At 46.2% G+C, this 24,605-nt stretch overlaps 2 protein-coding genes across 2 annotated transcripts in view; both read left to right on the top strand.

Annotated features, from left to right (window-relative positions):
• Positions 1-24,605, top strand: part of LOC311340553 (uncharacterized protein) — a gene marked incomplete at both ends in the record, with an annotated part of 158,966 nt that overhangs the window by 108,870 nt on the left and 25,491 nt on the right. The gene's annotated exons all lie outside the window — the stretch shown is intronic.
• On the top strand, positions 748-19,648 carry LOC311340419 (uncharacterized protein; the record flags this gene model as incomplete). Its single annotated transcript, XM_084465322.1, has 14 exons — positions 748-777; positions 870-894; positions 5,195-5,250; positions 5,536-6,267; positions 7,227-7,291; positions 7,418-7,563; positions 10,547-10,559; positions 10,684-10,829; positions 12,391-12,403; positions 12,512-12,657; positions 16,063-16,075; positions 16,202-16,347; positions 19,331-19,343; positions 19,468-19,648. The coding sequence occupies 14 exons, from the start codon at positions 748-750 to the stop codon at positions 19,646-19,648; spliced, it is 1,725 nt and encodes a 574-aa protein (XP_084321448.1).

The raw sequence follows: 24,605 nt of genomic DNA, 5'->3' as shown, positions 1-24,605 counted from the left end.
TCAATGCCCCCAACCTCCACAGGAATGCTAGAAAAGCTCCGCCGGAGGTGTGAGTTGAAGATCTCTAGGACGGGGGCCTCCTCCAGACGTTCCCAATTCACCCGCACTACCCATTTGGGCTTACCAGGTTTGTCCAGAATCTTCCCCTATTCCCTGATCCAACTCACCGCCAGATGGTGGTCGGTTGACAGTTCCGCCCCTCTCTTCATCCGAGTGTCCAAAACATAAGGCCTCAGATCAGCTGACACGATCACGAAATCGATCATCGATCTTCAGCCTAGGGTACTCTGGTACCAGGTACACTTATGAGCACCCTTATGTTCAAACATGGTGTTCGTTATGGACAATCCATGACTAGCACAGAAGTCCAGTAACAAACGACCACTCGGGTTTAGATCAGGGAGGCCATTCCTCCCCACCACGCCTCTCCAGGGTGTGTCCATCGTTGCGTTGAAGTCTCCCAGCAGAACTACGGAGTCCCCTACCGGAGTCCCATACAGGACTCCATTCAGGGTCTCCATGAAGGCTGAGTACTCTGAACTGCTGTTCGGTGTATATGCACAAACAACAGTCAGAGTTTTCCCCCCCACCACCCTTAGGCATAGGGAGGCAACCCTCTCGTCCACTGGGGTAAACAACAACACCGCGGCGCTCAGCCGGGGATTTATGAGTATCCCCATACCCGCCCGGCGCCTCGGGCCCTGGGCAACTCCAGAGAATAATAGAGTCCAAACCCTATTCGGGAGTATGGTACCAGAGCTGAGACTGTGCGTAGAGGTAAGCCCCACCAGATTTAACTGGTAATGCTCCACCTCCCTCACAAGCTCTTGTTCCTTTCCCCACAGTGAGGTGTCGTTCCATGTCCCCAGAGTCAGCTTCTGCCGCCCGGGTTTGGTCCGTCGGGACCCCTGACTTTCAGTGTCACCCATGTGGCAGCGCACCCGACCACAGTGGGTCTCCCTGCAGGTGGTGGGCCCACAGGACGAAGAGGGGGGGGGGTGCCACGTAGCTTTTTTCAGCTGTGCCCGGCCGGGCTCCGTGGCAAACCCGGCCACCAGGCACTCGCCATTATGTTTTTTTATGGGGTCTTTGTGAACCATTCTTAGTCTGGCCCAGGCCCGGTTCTACGGGGGTGCATAAGCATGCAATGCACCCCCAAAAAAATTGTTTGCACCCTCAATTGAAAAAAGGAGGGAGTGAATTATTATTATTTTTTTATAAATATGATAAAAAAAATAAAACACTTGCTCACAAAACTAATTGTTCCATTAAATACCGTTGTTTGCTGCATTTATTTTGTTCACTAAACCGATAAGAACGTTATTATTATTATGACAGGTGCGCGTGAACTGCGCCCCGTCCGGCGGCGCGCACGTCAGTGACATTAAACTTCTTCGGCAGCAACAATTAGGCATTTACAATGGATATCCGAAAATAAAAAAGAACACCGCAAAAGAATCCAATACATCAGACAGTATAACCGTTGTGAACACTAGCACTAGCAACGCTAGCTCAATCCTGCCCGACTCGCTGCCTTTGCCGGCGCAGCTCTCACTCCCGGACAAGCAGCCTTTGCCGGCGCCACTGTGTTGTTCATAAGAACCCATATTTGCCAATTGTGTTTTGATTGTATTTATTTACAATCTTGTGAACTTTAAGAAAGGCACTATGTATTACTGAATACTTTTTGTGAAAATAACATTCCTAATTGGGTTTTATCTGTCAGCATTAAAAGTTTTGGGCAGCAGAATAAGCACTTATTGACATTAAGTGGTTCACATAAAGGTGCATCTCATAATATTAGAATATCAGGGAAAAGCTACTTTTTTGTAATTTAATTCAAAAGGTTCCATATAATCTAGATGTATTAGACATGAAGTGATATATTTCAAGCATTATCTTGTGAATGATAATGTAAAATTATTTTGTGACATTTAGTGGTTCACTTTTATAAATACAGAGCATGTTTTATGTTTATGTTGTTAAATTATTTGGTCTCACAAGGCTACAGTGCTGCTTGAAAGTATGTGAACCTCTTGAGCCTTTTCAAATTTGATTTAATTTAACCATTATTAATTCATTCTCATATCCAAAGCTTGGATATCAATAAGCTAACGTTGCAGCTGAAATGTTCTCCACATCACAAGACATGATGTGATACCATCTTTTAAGCACAGTAAATGTTTTTGTCCCAACATGTCAGTACAACTACCCAGAAGTGCTTGTCTATCTACTGGTAGAAAGGCCTAGTGTAAAAAGCGAAGTCTGAACTGAAGCTGGGTAGCTGGTTTTACTATAGTACTGGTGCACCCCCTATAATCTCAGATGCACCCCAAGGCATTCTGTTCTGGAACCGGGCCTGGTCTGGCCCCTCACCTGAGACCACTCTGCCATGGGAGACCCTACCAGGAGCACATGGCTCCAGACAACACAGCCCTCATGTTCACAGGGACACGCAAAGCTCTCCACCACGATAAGGTGACGGTTCCAGGACTCAACTATTGTAAGAATAACCAAGGCTCTCTCTTTACAAATATTGCGATGGGGTGCACTGTAGGCTATCAACCTGTGCTCCTGCCCTGGTATACTTATTTGGGCGTCATAGGCCATTAAAGGGGGGAAAGGCTAAATCAGGCTGTAACTTTCAATTCAATTATTTGTTGTGGCGCTGTGAGAATGTGTTCTGCTTGCCTTCGCATGCGTCTGAATGAGACACATAGATTTTAGACAGCTTGACTCATTTCTGACTGATTGGTTTAGGGAATCCACGTTGCCAATCAATTACGGGTGCGTGAATGAAACAGCTATGATTGGCGGAGCAATACAGGGTGGGAGGGGGTTTGGACGTTATAATTGGACGTCAATAATTGTATGAGGTGGATATTGTGTGATTTCATTGAAAAGGAGATGGTGCTGTTTAGTGTTTGTGAAAAAATCATCACTCATCAAATGTTACATTTTGAATAGTAAATTATAATTTGACTTAAGCCTACCCCCGACTCCAAAGTAGCCTATCCCAGTTTGGGAAAACCTATTTAGCAATAGGATACTTTTAATAGCCTACTAGTTAAAGGATTCAAACCAACATGACAGACTTAATTTTGCTTGACATTTGGTTAAACTTTCTTACTGTTACTCATCATGCTCGGGGAGTTTAAGTACTAAGTACTACTATTTATCAAATGTTCTTAATACATTTAAGAACATTTGATAAATAGGCCTATCTCAAAGCTCATATATTTATTTATTACTTGGGTAGCAATTAAGAATAAGTGGAATAATATTGAATTAATCAATTATAAAGCATTGTTCCAACATGCATACTTAAAATGAATTAATTATCAGCTATAAATTATTAATAAGATAACATGCCAATGGTTTAAAAGAGCATTTATAATGCTATTGATTCAAAAACTATTTGCAATCTGTTAACAATACGTAATAAAACACTAATTATGCTGTAACTTATGATAAGTTCAGGTTGTTAGAAAGCATTTGTAACATTTTTTTGTCTAAGGAAATTCTAAAGTGAGAACCCTTTTGACTTCTTCAACATTGAGATTGGAAAATTAAAGGCTGGTTGATTAATTAATGTTGTTTGGAAGCATGAGTTTAACTTTTACCTGAGATTATCTTAAGCAACTTAACAAAGGCAGTCTAACTATTTGAATACATAATTAAGGAATGGTAATTGCTTGCACATCATTGTTACTCAATTTAAGCTTCATAAATAATTGTATTACTGATTATGAGTGGCTTAGTAATAAGTATGCAGGCAGGAGCAAAACTCCACTCATTACCATGTTATAATGCATCAAGATTGAAATCATTCTGAATTGCTACAAAAACATGTGATTTTTTCAAAAGGCACAACTCGAATGCCAAGGAATATGGATGCTTTTGGATTTATCTTCATTGGTAAGCATTTGTTTCTGAAAGTGTAAATTAAACAAAAGGACACAAAAAATGAATTTTGTTCATTGCAATACCTTACACTAAAGTATTAACTTACAAAAACAATAATTATTCTGATATGTGAATAATCTTCATCCAAAAACTACAGTCCTAGCCATAATAGCTAGCAATGAAGTACAAGCAACAACAACATCTGTAGGACCAACAACAACAGCAACAACTGCAGGACCCACAACAACGACTGCAGGATCAACAACAACAACTGCTGCAACAACGACAACAACTGCTGCACCAACAATGATTGCTGCAACAACAACGACAACCGCTGCACCAATGACAACAACTGCTGCACCAATAACGACAACTGCTGCACCAACGACAACAATTGCAGCACCAAAGATGACAACTGCTGCAATCACAACAACAACAACAACAGGGGGACCAACAGCGACAACTGTGGCACCAACAACAACTGCTGCACCAACAGCGACAACTGTGGCACCAACAACAACTGCTACACAAACAACGACAACTGCTGCACCAACGACAACAACTGCTGCAACAACGACAACAACTGCTGCACCAACGACAACAACTGCGGCACCAAAAACCATGACTGTTGCACCAACGAAAACAACTTTTGCCCCAACGACAACTGCTGTACCAACAACGACAACTGCGGAACCAACAACGACAACTGTGGCACCGACAACCATTGCTGCACAAACAACGACAACTGCTTCACCAACAATAACTGCTGCACAAACAACGTCAACTGCTGGTCCAACAACGACAACTGCTGCAGCAACGACTGCACCAACGACAACAACTGCGGCACCAACAACCACAACTGTTGCACCAACAACAAAAGCTGCAACACCAACGACAACTGCTGCACCAACAACGACAACTGCTGCACCAACGACAACAACTGTTGCACCAACGACAACTGCTGTACCAACAACAACAATTGCAGCACCGACAACAATTGCTGAACCAACGACGACTACTGTTGCACCAACATCAACTGCTGCACCAACAACGACAACTGCTGCACCAACGACGACAACTGCTGCACCAACAACAACAACTGCTGCACCAACAACAACAACTGCTTCACCAACAATAACTGCTGCACAAACAACGACAACTGCTGGACCAACGACGACAACTGCGGAACCAACAACGACAACTGCTGCACCAACAACAACTGCCGCACAAACAACAACAACTGCTTCACCAACAACAACTCTTGCACAAACAACGACAACTGCTGCAGCAACGACAACAACTGCTGCACCAACGACAACAACTGCGGCACCAACAACCACGACTGTTGCACCAACAACAACAACTGCAACACCATCGACAACTGCTGCACCAACAACGACAACTGCTGCACCAACGAAAACAACTTTAGCCCCAACGACAACTGCTGTACCAACAACAACAACTGCTCCACCAACAACTGCTTCACCAACAACGACAACTGCTGGACCAACAACGACAACTGTGGCACCGACAACCATTGCTGCACAAACAACGACAACTGCTTCACCAACAATAACTGCTGCACAAACAACGTCAACTGCTGGTCCAACAACGACAACTGCTGCAGCAACGACTGCACCAACGACAACAACTGCGGCACCAACAACCACAACTGTTGCACCAACAACAACAACTGCAACACCAACGACAACTGCTGCCCCAACAACGACAACTGCTGCACCAATGAAAACAACTGTTGCACCAACAACAACTGCTGTACCAACAACAACTGCAGCACCAACAACAACAACTGCTGCACCAACAACGACAACTGCTGCACCAACAACAACAATTGCAGCACCAATGACCACAACTGCTGCACCAACAACGACAACTGCTGCACCAACAACAACGACTACAGGACCAAAAACAACAACTGCTGCACCAACAACAACAACTGAGGCACCAACAACAATAACTTCTGAACCAACAACTGCGGCTCCAACGACAACAACTGCTGCACCAACAACAACTGCTGCACCAACAACGACAACTGCTGCACCAACGACAACAGCCGCACCAACAACGACAACTGCCGCACCAACAACGACAACTGCCGCACCAACAACAACTGCTGCACCAACAACAACAACAACTGCTGCACCGACAACAACTGATGCACCAACGACAACAATTGCTGAACCAACGACGACTACTGTGGCACCAACATCAACTGCTGCACCAACAACAACTGCTGCACTAACGACAACAACTGCTGCACCAACAACAACAACTGCTGCATCAACAACGACAACTGCTGCACCAACAATGACAACTGCTGCACCAACAATGACAACTGCGGCACCAATGACAACAACTGCTGCAACAACAACCACAACTGATCCACCAACGTCAACTGCTGCACCAACAATGACAACTGCAGCACCAACAACGACAAATTCTAAACCAACAACAACTGCTGCACCAACAACAACAACTACAGCACCAACAACAACTGCTGCACCAACAACAACAACTGCTGCACCAACAACAACAACTACAGCACCAACAACAACAACTGCTGCACCAACAACAACTGCTGCAACAACAACTGCTGCACCAACAACGACAACTGCTGCACCAACGACAACTGCTGCACCAACAACGACAACTCCTGCACCAATGACAACTGCTGCACCAACAACAACAACTGCTGCACCAACAACGACAACTGCTGCACCAACAACGACAACTGCTGCACCAACAACAACTGCTGCACCAACAACAACAACTGCTGCACCGACAACAACTGATGCACCAACGACAACAATTGCTGAACCAACGACGACTACTGTTGCACCAACATCAACTGCTGCACTAACGACAACAACTGCTGCACCAACAACAACAACTGCTGCACCAACAACGACAACTGCTGCACCAACAACGACAACTGCTGCACCAACAACGACAACTGCAGGACCAACAACGACAACTGCTGCACCAACAACGACAACTGCTGCACCAACAGCAACAACTGCAGCACCAACAACTGCCTCACCCACAACTACCAATGCAGCACCAGTGGACCCTCAAGACCCTCCTAAAGTAAACGAAGGTTCTCAAGATGTGTCATTCAGTTTGCAACGCACGTTTGACAACTCTTTCTCAGATTCTACTTCTGCAGAGTTCCAGACATTGGCTGATGAGGTCACAAGAGAGGTGAGAATTTTTTTTTACATTTGCATTAGCCTTACAACAATCACTATTTCCATGCAGCTCATTTCGATAAAAATGATTCGCTTATTTATTGACCTCAGGTAAACAAAGGCTACAAAAAGAGATTTCCTGACACTTTTTCCCGCTCTGTAGTTAGGTCTTTCAGGTAAGCATTTCATTCGATTCCTAAAATGTAATGTTCAACGGTGGTTCAACATTTGTTATACATATTGTATATATATATATATATATATATATAAATATTTGTTATTGACTTCCTTTGTGGTTCTAGGAGCGGCTCAGTCATTGTGGATTTGACTCTGGTCTACACCAACAAAAAAGTTGTTCCGAATGGAACCGTTGCAGTGGAGACACTGACTGAAGCATTAGCCACCGGCACCACCAACCTCAATGTGGACAGTTCTACTATTACCTCGAGTAGGTTCAACACTATATTGACAATTTTAGAGTAAAACCCAGTAGCACTGGCTGTCTTGAATAACACATATATCCTACAGATTAGGATTGATTATGATTGATGAGAACAAAATCTCTACATAGTTTATTCAAACAGCATTAACAACACTAACCCTAACTACTGCAGGACAAACAACAACAACTGCAGCACCAACAACGACAATTGCGGGACCAACGACAACTGCTGCACCAACAACTGCTGCACCAACAACAACTGTGGCACCAACGACAACAACTGCGGCACCAACGACAACAACTGTTGCACCAACGACGACAACTGCTTCACCAACGACAACAGCTGCTTCTCCAACAACCATAACTGCTGCTCGAACAACTGCTGCACCAACAACAACAACTGCTGCACCAACGACAACAACTGCTGCACTAACAACGACAACTGCAGCACCAACAACGACAACTTCTAAACCAACAACGACAACTGCTGCACCAAGAACGACAACTGCGGCACCAACAACAACTGCTGCACCAACAACAACTGCGGCACCAACGACGACAACTGCTCCAACAACTGCTGCCCCAAGAACGACAACTGCTGCTCCAACAACAACAATTGCGGCACCAACAACGACAACTTCTAAACCAACAACGACAACAGCTGCACCAACAACGACAACTGCGGCACCAACAACAACAATTGCTGAACCAACAACAACAACTGCTGCACCAACAACAACTGAGGCAACAACGACAGCTGCTGCTCCAACAACTCATGCACCAACAACAACAACTGCTTCACCAACGACAACAACTGCTGCCCCAACAACGACAACTGCTGCACCAACAACAACTGCAGCACCAACGACAACAACTTCTGTACCAACAAGAACAACTGCTGCATCAACAACAACAACTGCTGCACCAACGACAACAACTGCTGCACCAACGACAACAACTGCGGCACCAATGACAACAACTGCTGCACCAACATCCACAACTGCTGCACCAACAACAACTGAGGCAACAACGACAGCTGCTGCTCCAACAACTGATGCACCAACAACAACAACTGCTTCACCAACGACAACAACTGCTGCCCCAACAACGACAACTGCTGCACCAACAACAACTGCAGCACCAACGACAACAACTTCTGTACCAACAAGAACAACTGCTGCATCAACAAGAACAACTGCTGCACCAACGACAACAACTGCTGCACCAACGACAACAACTGCGGCACCAATGACAACCACTGCTGCACCAAGAACCACAACTGCTGCACCAACAATGACAACTGCTGCACCAACAACGACAACTGCGGCATCAATGACAACAACTGCTGCACCAACAACCACAACTGCTGCACCAACGTCAACTGCTGCACCAACAACGACAACTGCAGCAACAACAACGACAACTTCTAAACCAACAACAACTGCTGCACCAACAACAACAACTACAGCACCAACAACAACAACTGCTGCACCAACAACAACAACTGCTGCACCAACAACAACAACTACAGCACCAACAACAACAACTGATGCACCAACAACAACAACTGCTGCAACAACAACTGCTGCACCAACAACGACAACTGCTGCACCAACAACGACAACTGCTGCACCAACAACGACAACTACTGCACCAACAACGACAACTGCTGCACCAACAACAACAACTGCTGCACCAACAATGACAACTGCTGCACCAACAACAACTGCTGCACCAACAACAACAACAACTGCTGCACCGACAACAACTGATGCACCAACGACAACAATTGCTGAACCAACGACGACTACTGTTGCACCAACATCAACTGCTGCACCAACAACAACTGCTGCACTAACGACAACAACTGCTGCACCAACAACAACTGCTGCACCAACAACGACAACTGCTGCACCAACAATGACAACTGCTGCACCAACAACGACAACTGCGGCACCAATGACAACAACTGCTGCAACAACAACCACAACTGATCCACCAACGTCAACTGCTGCACCAACAACGACAACTGCAGCACCAACAATGACAAATTCTAAACCAACAACAACTTCTGCACCAACAACAACAACTATAGCACCAACAACAACTGCTGCACCAACAACAACTGCTGCACCAACAACAACAACTACAGCACCAACAACAACAACTGCTGCACCAACAACAACTGCTGCAACAACAACGACAACTGCTGCACCAACAACGACAACTGCTGCACCAACGACAACTGCTGCACCAACAACGACAACTCCTGCACCAACGACAACTGCTGCACCAACAACAACAACTGCTGCACCAACAACGACAACTGCTGCACCAACAACGACAACTGCTGCACCAACAACAACTGCTGCACCAACAACAACAACTGCTGCACCGACAACAACTGATGCACCAACGACAACAATTGCTGAACCAACGACGACTACTGTTGCACCAACATCAACTGCTGCACTAACGACAACAACTGCTGCACCAACAACAACAATTGCTGCACCAACAACGACAACTGCTGCACCAACAACGACAACTGCTGCACCAACAACGACAACTGCTGCACCAACAACGACAACTGAAGGACCAACAACGACAACTGCTGCACCAACAACGACAACTGCTGCACCAACAGCTACAACTGCAGCACCAACAACTGCCTCACCCACAACTACCAATGCAGCACCAGTGGACCCTCAAGACCCTCCTAAAGTAAACGAAGGTTCTCAAGATGTGTCATTCAGTTTGCAACGCACGTTTGACAACTCTTTCTCAGATTCTACTTCTGCAGAGTTCCAGACATTGGCTGATGAAGTCACAAGAGAGGTGAGAATTTTTTTTCTACATTTGCATTAGCCTTACAACAATCACTATTTCCATGCAGCTCATTTCGATGAAAATGATTTGCTTATTTATTGACCTCAGGTAAACAAAGGCTACAAAAAGAGATTTCCTGACACTTTTTCCCGCTCTGTAGTTAGGGCTTTCAGGTAAGCATTTCATTTGATTCCTAAAATGTAATGTTCAACGGTGGTTCAACATTTGTTATACATATTGTATATATATATATATATATATATAAATATTTGTTGTTGACTTCCTTTGTGGTTCTAGGAGCGGCTCAGTCATTGTGGATTTGACTCTGGTCTACACCAACAAAAAAGTTGTTCCGAATGGAACTGTTGCAGTGGAGACACTGACTGAAGCATTAGCCACCGGCACCACCAACCTTAATGTGGACAGTTCTACTATTACCTCGAGTAGGTTCAACACTATATTGACAATTTTAGAGTAAAACCCAGTAGCACTGGCTGTCTTGAATAACACATATCTCCTACAGATTAGGATTGATTATGATTGATGAGAACAAATTCTCTACATAGTTTATTCAAACAGCATTAACAACACTAACCCTAACTACTGCAGGACAAACAACAACAACTGCAGCACCAACAACGACAACTGCGGGACCAACAACGACAACTGCTGCACCAATAACTGCTGCACCAACAACAACAACTGCTGCACCAACAACAACTGCGGCACCAACGACAACAACTGTTGCACCAACGACGACAACTGCTTCACCAACGACAACAACTGCTTCCCCAACAACCATAACTGCTGCTCGAACAACTGCTGCACCAACAACAACAACTGCGGCACCAATAACAGCAACTGCTGCACCAACAACGACAACTTCTAAACCAACAACGACAACTGCTGCACCAAGAACGACAACTGCGGCACCAACAACAACTGCTGCACCAACAACAACTGCGGCACCAACGACGACAACTGCTCCAACAACTGCTGCCCCAAGAACGACAACTGCTGCTCCAACAACAACAATTGCGGCACCAACAATGACAACTTCTAAACCAACAACGACAACAGCTGCACCAACAACGACAACTGCGGCACCAACAACAACAATTGCTGAACCAACAACAACAACTGCTGCACCAACAACAACTGAGGCAACAACGACAGCTGCTGCTCCAACAACTCATGCACCAACGACATCAATTGCTGAACCAACGACGACTACTGTTGCACCAACATCAACTGCTGCACCAACAACGACAACTGCTGCACCAACGACGACAACTGCTGCACCAACAACAACAACTGCTGCACCAACAACGACAACTGCTGCACCAACAACGACAACTGCTGCACCAACGACAACTGCTGCACCAACAACGACAACTGCTGCACCAACGACAACTGCTGCACCAACAACAACTGCTGCACCAACAACGACAACTGCTGCACCAACAACAACTGATGCACCAACAACAACTGCTGCACCGACAACAACTGATGCACCAACGACAACAATTGCTGAACCAACGACGACTACTGTTGCACCAACATCAACTGCTGCACCAACAACAACTGCTGCACTAACGACAACAACTGCTGCACCAACAACGACAACTGCTGCACCAACAACGACAACTGCTGCACCAACAACAACAACTGCAGCACCAACAACTGCCTCACCCACAACTACCAATGCAGCACCAGTGGACCCTCAAGACCCTCCTAAAGTAAACGAAGGTTCTCAAGATGTGTCATTCAGTTTGCAACGCACGTTTGACAACTCTTTCTCAGATTCTACTTCTGCAGAGTTCCAGACATTGGCTGATGAAGTCACAAGAGAGGTGAGAATTTTTTTTTTACATTTGCATTAGCCTTACAACAATCACTATTTCCATGCAGCTCATTTCGATAAAAATGATTTGCTTATTTATTGACCTCAGGTAAACAAAGGCTACAAAAAGAGATTTCCTAACACTTTTTCCCGCTCTGTAGTTAGGTCTTTCAGGTAAGCATTTCATTAGATTCCTAAAATGTAATGTTCAACGGTGGTTCAACATTTGTTATACATATTGTATATATATATATTTGTTATTGACTTCCTTTGTGGCTCTAGGAGCGGCTCAGTCATTGTGGATTTGACTCTGGTCTACACCAACAAAAAAGTTGTTCCGAATGAAACCGTTGCAGTGGAGACACTGACTGAAGCATTAGCCACCGGCACCACCAACCTCAATGTGGACAGTTCTACTATTACCTCGAGTAGGTTCAACACTATATTGACAATTTTAGAGTAAAACCCAGTAGCACTGGCTGTCTTGAATAACACATATATCCTACAGATTAGGATTGATTATGATTGATGAGAACAAATTCTCTACATAGTTTATTCAAACAGCATTAACAACACTAACCCTAACTACTGCAGGACAAACAACAACAACTGCAGCACCAACAACGACAACTGCGGGACCAACAACGACAACTGCTGCACCAACAACTGCTGCACCAACAACAACAACTGCTGCACCAACAACAACTGCGGCACCAACGACAACAACTGTTGCACCAACGACGACAACTGCTTCACCAACGACAACAACTGCTTCCCCAACGACAACTGCTGCACCAACAACGACAACTGCGGCACCAACAACAACTGCTGCACCAACAACAACTGCGGCACCAACGACGACAACTGCTCCAACAACTGCTGCCCCAAGAACGACAACTGCTGCTCCAACAACAACAATTGCGGCACCAACGACAACTTCTAAACCAACAACGACAACAGCTGCACCAACAACGACAACTGCGGCACCAACATCAACAATTGCTGAACCAACAACAACAACTGCTGCACCAACAACAACTGCGGCAACAACGAGAACTGCTGCTCCAACAACTGATGCACCAACAACAACAACTGCTTCACCAACGACAACAACTGCTGCCCCAACAACGACAACTGCTGCTCCAACAACAACAATTGCGGCACCAACAACGACAACTTCTAAACCAACAATGACAACAGCTGCACCAACAACTGCGGCACCAACAACCATAACTGCGGCACCAACAACAACTGCGACACCAACGACAAATGCTGCACCAACAACGACAACTGCAGCACCAACGACAACAACAACTGCAGCACCAACGACAACAACTTCTGTACCAACAACGACAACTGCTGCATCAACGACCACAACTGTGGCACCAACGACAACGACAACTGCTGCACAAACAACAACTGCTGCATCAACAACAACTGCTGCACCAACGACAACAACTGCTGCACCAACGACAACAACTGCTTCACCAACAACGACAACTGCGGCACTAACAACGACTACTGCTGCACCAACAACGACATCTGCTGCGCCAACAACCACAACTGCAGCACCAACAACAACTGCAGCACCAACGACAACAACTGCTGCACCGACAACCACAACTGCGGCACCAACAACCATAACTGATGCACCAACAACAACTGCTTCACCAACGACAACAACTGCTGCCCCAACAATGACAACTGCTGCACCAACAATAACTGCAGCACCAACGACAACAACAACTGCAGCACCAACGACAACAACTTCTGTACCAACAACGACAACAACTGCGTCAACGACAATAATAATGACAACTTCTGGACCAACAAAGACAACTGCGGCACCAACAACAACTGCTGCAACAACAACAACAACTGCTGCGTCTACTACAACAACTGCTGCACCAACAACCACAACTGCTGCTCCAACAACTGCTGTACCAACAACAACTGCTGCAGCAATGACGACAACTGCTGCACCAACAACAACAACTGCTTCACCAACAATAACTGCTGCACAAACAACGACAACTGCTGGACCAACAACGACAACTGCGGAACCAACAACGACAACTGTGGCACCAAAAATAACTGCTGCACAAACAACGACAACTGCTGCAGCAACGACAACAACTGCTGCACCAACGACAACAACTGCGGCACCAACAACCACAACTGTTGCACCAACAACAACAACTGTAACACCAACGACAACTGCTGCACCAACAATGACAACTGCTGCACCAATGACAACAACTGTTGCACCAACAACCACAACTGCTGCACCAACGACAACTGCAGCACCAACGACAACAACTGTTGCACCAACAACAACTGCAGCACCATCGACAACAACTGCTGCACCGACAACCACAACTGCGGCACCAACAACAACAACTGCTTCACCAAAAACGAGAACTGCGGAACCAACAACCATAATTGTGGCACCAACAACGACAACTGGGACACCAACGACAACTGCTGCACCAACAACGACAACTGCTCCACCAACAACAACAACTGCAGCACCAACGACAACAACTGCAGCACCAACGACAACAACTTCTGCACCAACAACAACAACTGCTGCTCCAACAACTGCTGCACCAACAACTGCTGCACCAACGACAACTGCTGCACCAACAATGACAACTGCTGCACCAATGACAACAACTGTTGCACCAACAACCACAACTGCTGCACCAACGACAACTGCAGCACCAACGACAACAACTGTTGCACCAACAACAACTGCAGCACCATCGACAACAACTGCTGCACCGACAACCACAACTGCGGCACCAACAACAACAACTGCTTCACCAAAAACGAGAACTGCGGAACCAACAACCATAATTGTGGCACCAACAACGACAACTGGGACACCAACGACAACTGCTGCACCAACAACGACAACTACAGCACCAACAACAACTGCTGCACCAACAACAACAACTACAGCACCAACAACAACTGCTGCACCAACAACAACAACTGCTGCACCAACAACAACAACTACAGCACCAACAACAACAACTGCTGCACCAACAACAACTGCTGCAACAACAACTGCTGCACCAACAACGACAACTGCTGCACCAACGACAACTGCTGCACCAACAACGACAACTCCTGCACCAATGACAACTGCTGCACCAACAACAACAACTGCTGCACCAACAACGACAACTGCTGCACCAACAACGACAACTGCTGCACCAACAACAACTGCTGCACCAACAACAACAACTGCTGCACCGACAACAACTGATGCACCAACGACAACAATTGCTGAACCAACGACGACTACTGTTGCACCAACATCAACTGCTGCACTAACGACAACAACTGCTGCACCAACAACAACAACTGCTGCACCAACAACGACAACTGCTGCACCAACAACGACAACTGCTGCACCAACAACGACAACTGCAGGACCAACAACGACAACTGCTGCACCAACAACGACAACTGCTGCACCAACAGCAACAACTGCAGCACCAACAACTGCCTCACCCACAACTACCAATGCAGCACCAGTGGACCCTCAAGACCCTCCTAAAGTAAACGAAGGTTCTCAAGATGTGTCATTCAGTTTGCAACGCACGTTTGACAACTCTTTCTCAGATTCTACTTCTGCAGAGTTCCAGACATTGGCTGATGAGGTCACAAGAGAGGTGAGAATTTTTTTTTACATTTGCATTAGCCTTACAACAATCACTATTTCCATGCAGCTCATTTCGATAAAAATGATTCGCTTATTTATTGACCTCAGGTAAACAAAGGCTACAAAAAGAGATTTCCTGACACTTTTTCCCGCTCTGTAGTTAGGTCTTTCAGGTAAGCATTTCATTCGATTCCTAAAATGTAATGTTCAACGGTGGTTCAACATTTGTTATACATATTGTATATATATATATATATATATATATAAATATTTGTTATTGACTTCCTTTGTGGTTCTAGGAGCGGCTCAGTCATTGTGGATTTGACTCTGGTCTACACCAACAAAAAAGTTGTTCCGAATGGAACCGTTGCAGTGGAGACACTGACTGAAGCATTAGCCACCGGCACCACCAACCTCAATGTGGACAGTTCTACTATTACCTCGAGTAGGTTCAACACTATATTGACAATTTTAGAGTAAAACCCAGTAGCACTGGCTGTCTTGAATAACACATATATCCTACAGATTAGGATTGATTATGATTGATGAGAACAAAATCTCTACATAGTTTATTCAAACAGCATTAACAACACTAACCCTAACTACTGCAGGACAAACAACAACAACTGCAGCACCAACAACGACAATTGCGGGACCAACGACAACTGCTGCACCAACAACTGCTGCACCAACAACAACTGTGGCACCAACGACAACAACTGCGGCACCAACGACAACAACTGTTGCACCAACGACGACAACTGCTTCACCAACGACAACAGCTGCTTCTCCAACAACCATAACTGCTGCTCGAACAACTGCTGCACCAACAACAACAACTGCTGCACCAACGACAACAACTGCTGCACTAACAACGACAACTGCAGCACCAACAACGACAACTTCTAAACCAACAACGACAACTGCTGCACCAAGAACGACAACTGCGGCACCAACAACAACTGCTGCACCAACAACAACTGCGGCACCAACGACGACAACTGCTCCAACAACTGCTGCCCCAAGAACGACAACTGCTGCTCCAACAACAACAATTGCGGCACCAACAACGACAACTTCTAAACCAACAACGACAACAGCTGCACCAACAACGACAACTGCGGCACCAACAACAACAATTGCTGAACCAACAACAACAACTGCTGCACCAACAACAACTGAGGCAACAACGACAGCTGCTGCTCCAACAACTCATGCACCAACAACAACAACTGCTTCACCAACGACAACAACTGCTGCCCCAACAACGACAACTGCTGCACCAACAACAACTGCAGCACCAACGACAACAACTTCTGTACCAACAAGAACAACTGCTGCATCAACAACAACAACTGCTGCACCAACGACAACAACTGCTGCACCAACGACAACAACTGCGGCACCAATGACAACAACTGCTGCACCAACATCCACAACTGCTGCACCAACAACAACTGAGGCAACAACGACAGCTGCTGCTCCAACAACTGATGCACCAACAACAACAACTGCTTCACCAACGACAACAACTGCTGCCCCAACAACGACAACTGCTGCACCAACAACAACTGCAGCACCAACGACAACAACTTCTGTACCAACAAGAACAACTGCTGCATCAACAAGAACAACTGCTGCACCAACGACAACAACTGCTGCACCAACGACAACAACTGCGGCACCAATGACAACCACTGCTGCACCAAGAACCACAACTGCTGCACCAACAATGACAACTGCTGCACCAACAACGACAACTGCGGCATCAATGACAACAACTGCTGCACCAACAACCACAACTGCTGCACCAACGTCAACTGCTGCACCAACAACGACAACTGCAGCAACAACAACGACAACTTCTAAACCAACAACAACTGCTGCACCAACAACAACAACTACAGCACCAACAACAACAACTGCTGCACCAACAACAACAACTGCTGCACCAACAACAACAACTACAGCACCAACAACAACAACTGATGCACCAACAACAACAACTGCTGCAACAACAACTGCTGCACCAACAACGACAACTGCTGCACCAACAACGACAACTGCTGCACCAACAACGACAACTACTGCACCAACAACGACAACTGCTGCACCAACAACAACAACTGCTGCACCAACAATGACAACTGCTGCACCAACAACAACTGCTGCACCAACAACAACAACAACTGCTGCACCGACAACAACTGATGCACCAACGACAACAATTGCTGAACCAACGACGACTACTGTTGCACCAACATCAACTGCTGCACCAACAACAACTGCTGCACTAACGACAACAACTGCTGCACCAACAACAACTGCTGCACCAACAACGACAACTGCTGCACCAACAATGACAACTGCTGCACCAACAACGACAACTGCGGCACCAATGACAACAACTGCTGCAACAACAACCACAACTGATCCACCAACGTCAACTGCTGCACCAACAACGACAACTGCAGCACCAACAATGACAAATTCTAAACCAACAACAACTTCTGCACCAACAACAACAACTATAGCACCAACAACAACTGCTGCACCAACAACAACTGCTGCACCAACAACAACAACTACAGCACCAACAACAACAACTGCTGCACCAACAACAACTGCTGCAACAACAACGACAACTGCTGCACCAACAACGACAACTGCTGCACCAACGACAACTGCTGCACCAACAACGACAACTCCTGCACCAACGACAACTGCTGCACCAACAACAACAACTGCTGCACCAACAACGACAACTGCTGCACCAACAACGACAACTGCTGCACCAACAACAACTGCTGCACCAACAACAACAACTGCTGCACCGACAACAACTGATGCACCAACGACAACAATTGCTGAACCAACGACGACTACTGTTGCACCAACATCAACTGCTGCACTAACGACAACAACTGCTGCACCAACAACAACAATTGCTGCACCAACAACGACAACTGCTGCACCAACAACGACAACTGCTGCACCAACAACGACAACTGCTGCACCAACAACGACAACTGAAGGACCAACAACGACAACTGCTGCACCAACAACGACAACTGCTGCACCAACAGCTACAACTGCAGCACCAACAACTGCCTCACCCACAACTACCAATGCAGCACCAGTGGACCCTCAAGACCCTCCTAAAGTAAACGAAGGTTCTCAAGATGTGTCATTCAGTTTGCAACGCACGTTTGACAACTCTTTCTCAGATTCTACTTCTGCAGAGTTCCAGACATTGGCTGATGAAGTCACAAGAGAGGTGAGAATTTTTTTTCTACATTTGCATTAGCCTTACAACAATCACTATTTCCATGCAGCTCATTTCGATGAAAATGATTTGCTTATTTATTGACCTCAGGTAAACAAAGGCTACAAAAAGAGATTTCCTGACACTTTTTCCCGCTCTGTAGTTAGGGCTTTCAGGTAAGCATTTCATTTGATTCCTAAAATGTAATGTTCAACGGTGGTTCAACATTTGTTATACATATTGTATATATATATATATATATATATAAATATTTGTTGTTGACTTCCTTTGTGGTTCTAGGAGCGGCTCAGTCATTGTGGATTTGACTCTGGTCTACACCAACAAAAAAGTTGTTCCGAATGGAACTGTTGCAGTGGAGACACTGACTGAAGCATTAGCCACCGGCACCACCAACCTTAATGTGGACAGTTCTACTATTACCTCGAGTAGGTTCAACACTATATTGACAATTTTAGAGTAAAACCCAGTAGCACTGGCTGTCTTGAATAACACATATCTCCTACAGATTAGGATTGATTATGATTGATGAGAACAAATTCTCTACATAGTTTATTCAAACAGCATTAACAACACTAACCCTAACTACTGCAGGACAAACAACAACAACTGCAGCACCAACAACGACAACTGCGGGACCAACAACGACAACTGCTGCACCAATAACTGCTGCACCAACAACAACAACTGCTGCACCAACAACAACTGCGGCACCAACGACAACAACTGTTGCACCAACGACGACAACTGCTTCACCAACGACAACAACTGCTTCCCCAACAACCATAACTGCTGCTCGAACAACTGCTGCACCAACAACAACAACTGCGGCACCAATAACAGCAACTGCTGCACCAACAACGACAACTTCTAAACCAACAACGACAACTGCTGCACCAAGAACGACAACTGCGGCACCAACAACAACTGCTGCACCAACAACAACTGCGGCACCAACGACGACAACTGCTCCAACAACTGCTGCCCCAAGAACGACAACTGCTGCTCCAACAACAACAATTGCGGCACCAACAATGACAACTTCTAAACCAACAACGACAACAGCTGCACCAACAACGACAACTGCGGCACCAACAACAACAATTGCTGAACCAACAACAACAACTGCTGCACCAACAACAACTGAGGCAACAACGACAGCTGCTGCTCCAACAACTCATGCACCAACGACATCAATTGCTGAACCAACGACGACTACTGTTGCACCAACATCAACTGCTGCACCAACAACGACAACTGCTGCACCAACGACGACAACTGCTGCACCAACAACAACAACTGCTGCACCAACAACGACAACTGCTGCACCAACAACGACAACTGCTGCACCAACGACAACTGCTGCACCAACAACGACAACTGCTGCACCAACGACAACTGCTGCACCAACAACAACTGCTGCACCAACAACGACAACTGCTGCACCAACAACAACTGATGCACCAACAACAACTGCTGCACCGACAACAACTGATGCACCAACGACAACAATTGCTGAACCAACGACGACTACTGTTGCACCAACATCAACTGCTGCACCAACAACAACTGCTGCACTAACGACAACAACTGCTGCACCAACAACGACAACTGCTGCACCAACAACGACAACTGCTGCACCAACAACAACAACTGCAGCACCAACAACTGCCTCACCCACAACTACCAATGCAGCACCAGTGGACCCTCAAGACCCTCCTAAAGTAAACGAAGGTTCTCAAGATGTGTCATTCAGTTTGCAACGCACGTTTGACAACTCTTTCTCAGATTCTACTTCTGCAGAGTTCCAGACATTGGCTGATGAAGTCACAAGAGAGGTGAGAATTTTTTTTTTACATTTGCATTAGCCTTACAACAATCACTATTTCCATGCAGCTCATTTCGATAAAAATGATTTGCTTATTTATTGACCTCAGGTAAACAAAGGCTACAAAAAGAGATTTCCTAACACTTTTTCCCGCTCTGTAGTTAGGTCTTTCAGGTAAGCATTTCATTAGATTCCTAAAATGTAATGTTCAACGGTGGTTCAACATTTGTTATACATATTGTATATATATATATTTGTTATTGACTTCCTTTGTGGCTCTAGGAGCGGCTCAGTCATTGTGGATTTGACTCTGGTCTACACCAACAAAAAAGTTGTTCCGAATGAAACCGTTGCAGTGGAGACACTGACTGAAGCATTAGCCACCGGCACCACCAACCTCAATGTGGACAGTTCTACTATTACCTCGAGTAGGTTCAACACTATATTGACAATTTTAGAGTAAAACCCAGTAGCACTGGCTGTCTTGAATAACACATATATCCTACAGATTAGGATTGATTATGATTGATGAGAACAAATTCTCTACATAGTTTATTCAAACAGCATTAACAACACTAACCCTAACTACTGCAGGACAAACAACAACAACTGCAGCACCAACAACGACAACTGCGGGACCAACAACGACAACTGCTGCACCAACAACTGCTGCACCAACAACAACAACTGCTGCACCAACAACAACTGCGGCACCAACGACAACAACTGTTGCACCAACGACGACAACTGCTTCACCAACGACAACAACTGCTTCCCCAACGACAACTGCTGCACCAACAACGACAACTGCGGCACCAACAACAACTGCTGCACCAACAACAACTGCGGCACCAACGACGACAACTGCTCCAACAACTGCTGCCCCAAGAACGACAACTGCTGCTCCAACAACAACAATTGCGGCACCAACGACAACTTCTAAACCAACAACGACAACAGCTGCACCAACAACGACAACTGCGGCACCAACATCAACAATTGCTGAACCAACAACAACAACTGCTGCACCAACAACAACTGCGGCAACAACGAGAACTGCTGCTCCAACAACTGATGCACCAACAACAACAACTGCTTCACCAACGACAACAACTGCTGCCCCAACAACGACAACTGCTGCTCCAACAACAACAATTGCGGCACCAACAACGACAACTTCTAAACCAACAATGACAACAGCTGCACCAACAACTGCGGCACCAACAACCATAACTGCGGCACCAACAACAACTGCGACACCAACGACAAATGCTGCACCAACAACGACAACTGCAGCACCAACGACAACAACAACTGCAGCACCAACGACAACAACTTCTGTACCAACAACGACAACTGCTGCATCAACGACCACAACTGTGGCACCAACGACAACGACAACTGCTGCACAAACAACAACTGCTGCATCAACAACAACTGCTGCACCAACGACAACAACTGCTGCACCAACGACAACAACTGCTTCACCAACAACGACAACTGCGGCACTAACAACGACTACTGCTGCACCAACAACGACATCTGCTGCGCCAACAACCACAACTGCAGCACCAACAACAACTGCAGCACCAACGACAACAACTGCTGCACCGACAACCACAACTGCGGCACCAACAACCATAACTGATGCACCAACAACAACTGCTTCACCAACGACAACAACTGCTGCCCCAACAATGACAACTGCTGCACCAACAATAACTGCAGCACCAACGACAACAACAACTGCAGCACCAACGACAACAACTTCTGTACCAACAACGACAACAACTGCGTCAACGACAATAATAATGACAACTTCTGGACCAACAAAGACAACTGCGGCACCAACAACAACTGCTGCAACAACAACAACAACTGCTGCGTCTACTACAACAACTGCTGCACCAACAACCACAACTGCTGCTCCAACAACTGCTGTACCAACAACAACTGCTGCAGCAATGACGACAACTGCTGCACCAACAACAACAACTGCTTCACCAACAATAACTGCTGCACAAACAACGACAACTGCTGGACCAACAACGACAACTGCGGAACCAACAACGACAACTGTGGCACCAAAAATAACTGCTGCACAAACAACGACAACTGCTGCAGCAACGACAACAACTGCTGCACCAACGACAACAACTGCGGCACCAACAACCACAACTGTTGCACCAACAACAACAACTGTAACACCAACGACAACTGCTGCACCAACAATGACAACTGCTGCACCAATGACAACAACTGTTGCACCAACAACCACAACTGCTGCACCAACGACAACTGCAGCACCAACGACAACAACTGTTGCACCAACAACAACTGCAGCACCATCGACAACAACTGCTGCACCGACAACCACAACTGCGGCACCAACAACAACAACTGCTTCACCAAAAACGAGAACTGCGGAACCAACAACCATAATTGTGGCACCAACAACGACAACTGGGACACCAACGACAACTGCTGCACCAACAACGACAACTGCTCCACCAACAACAACAACTGCAGCACCAACGACAACAACTGCAGCACCAACGACAACAACTTCTGCACCAACAACAACAACTGCTGCTCCAACAACTGCTGCACCAACAACTGCTGCACCAACGACAACTGCTGCACCAACAATGACAACTGCTGCACCAATGACAACAACTGTTGCACCAACAACCACAACTGCTGCACCAACGACAACTGCAGCACCAACGACAACAACTGTTGCACCAACAACAACTGCAGCACCATCGACAACAACTGCTGCACCGACAACCACAACTGCGGCACCAACAACAACAACTGCTTCACCAAAAACGAGAACTGCGGAACCAACAACCATAATTGTGGCACCAACAACGACAACTGGGACACCAACGACAACTGCTGCACCAACAACGACAACTGCTCCACCAACAACAACAACTGCAGCACCAACGACAACAACTGCAGCACCAACGACAACAACTTCTGCACCAACAACAACAACTGCTGCTCCAACAACTGCTGCACCAACAACTGCTGCACCAACGACAACTGCTGCACCAACAACGACAACTGCGGCACCAACAACAACTGCTGCACCAACAACAACTGCGGCACCAACGACGACAACTGCTCCAACAACTGCTGCCCCAAGAACGACAACTGCTGCTCCAACAACAACAATTGCGGCACCAACGACAACTTCTAAACCAACAACGACAACAGCTGCACCAACAACGACAACTGCGGCACCAACATCAACAATTGCTGAACCAACAACAACAACTGCTGCACCAACAACAACTGCGGCAACAACGAGAACTGCTGCTCCAACAACTGATGCACCAACAACAACTGCTTCACCAACGACAACAACTGCTGCCCCAACAACGACAACTGCTGCTCTAACAACAACAATTGCGGCACCAACAACGACAACTTCTAAACCAACAACGACAACAGCTGCACCAACAACTGCGGCACCAACAACCATAACTGCGGCACCAACAACAACTGCGACACCAACGACAAATGCTGCACCAACAACGACAACTGCAGCACCAACGACAACAACAACTGCAGCACCAACGAC

The sequence above is a fragment of the Micromesistius poutassou genome (genome assembly GCF_964030765.1).
Source record: "Micromesistius poutassou genome assembly, chromosome: 3".
NCBI lineage: Eukaryota > Metazoa > Chordata > Actinopteri > Gadiformes > Gadidae > Micromesistius > Micromesistius poutassou.
Note: the sequence above shows the minus strand (reverse complement) of the source record. Positions and strands in the feature narration are given on the sequence as shown.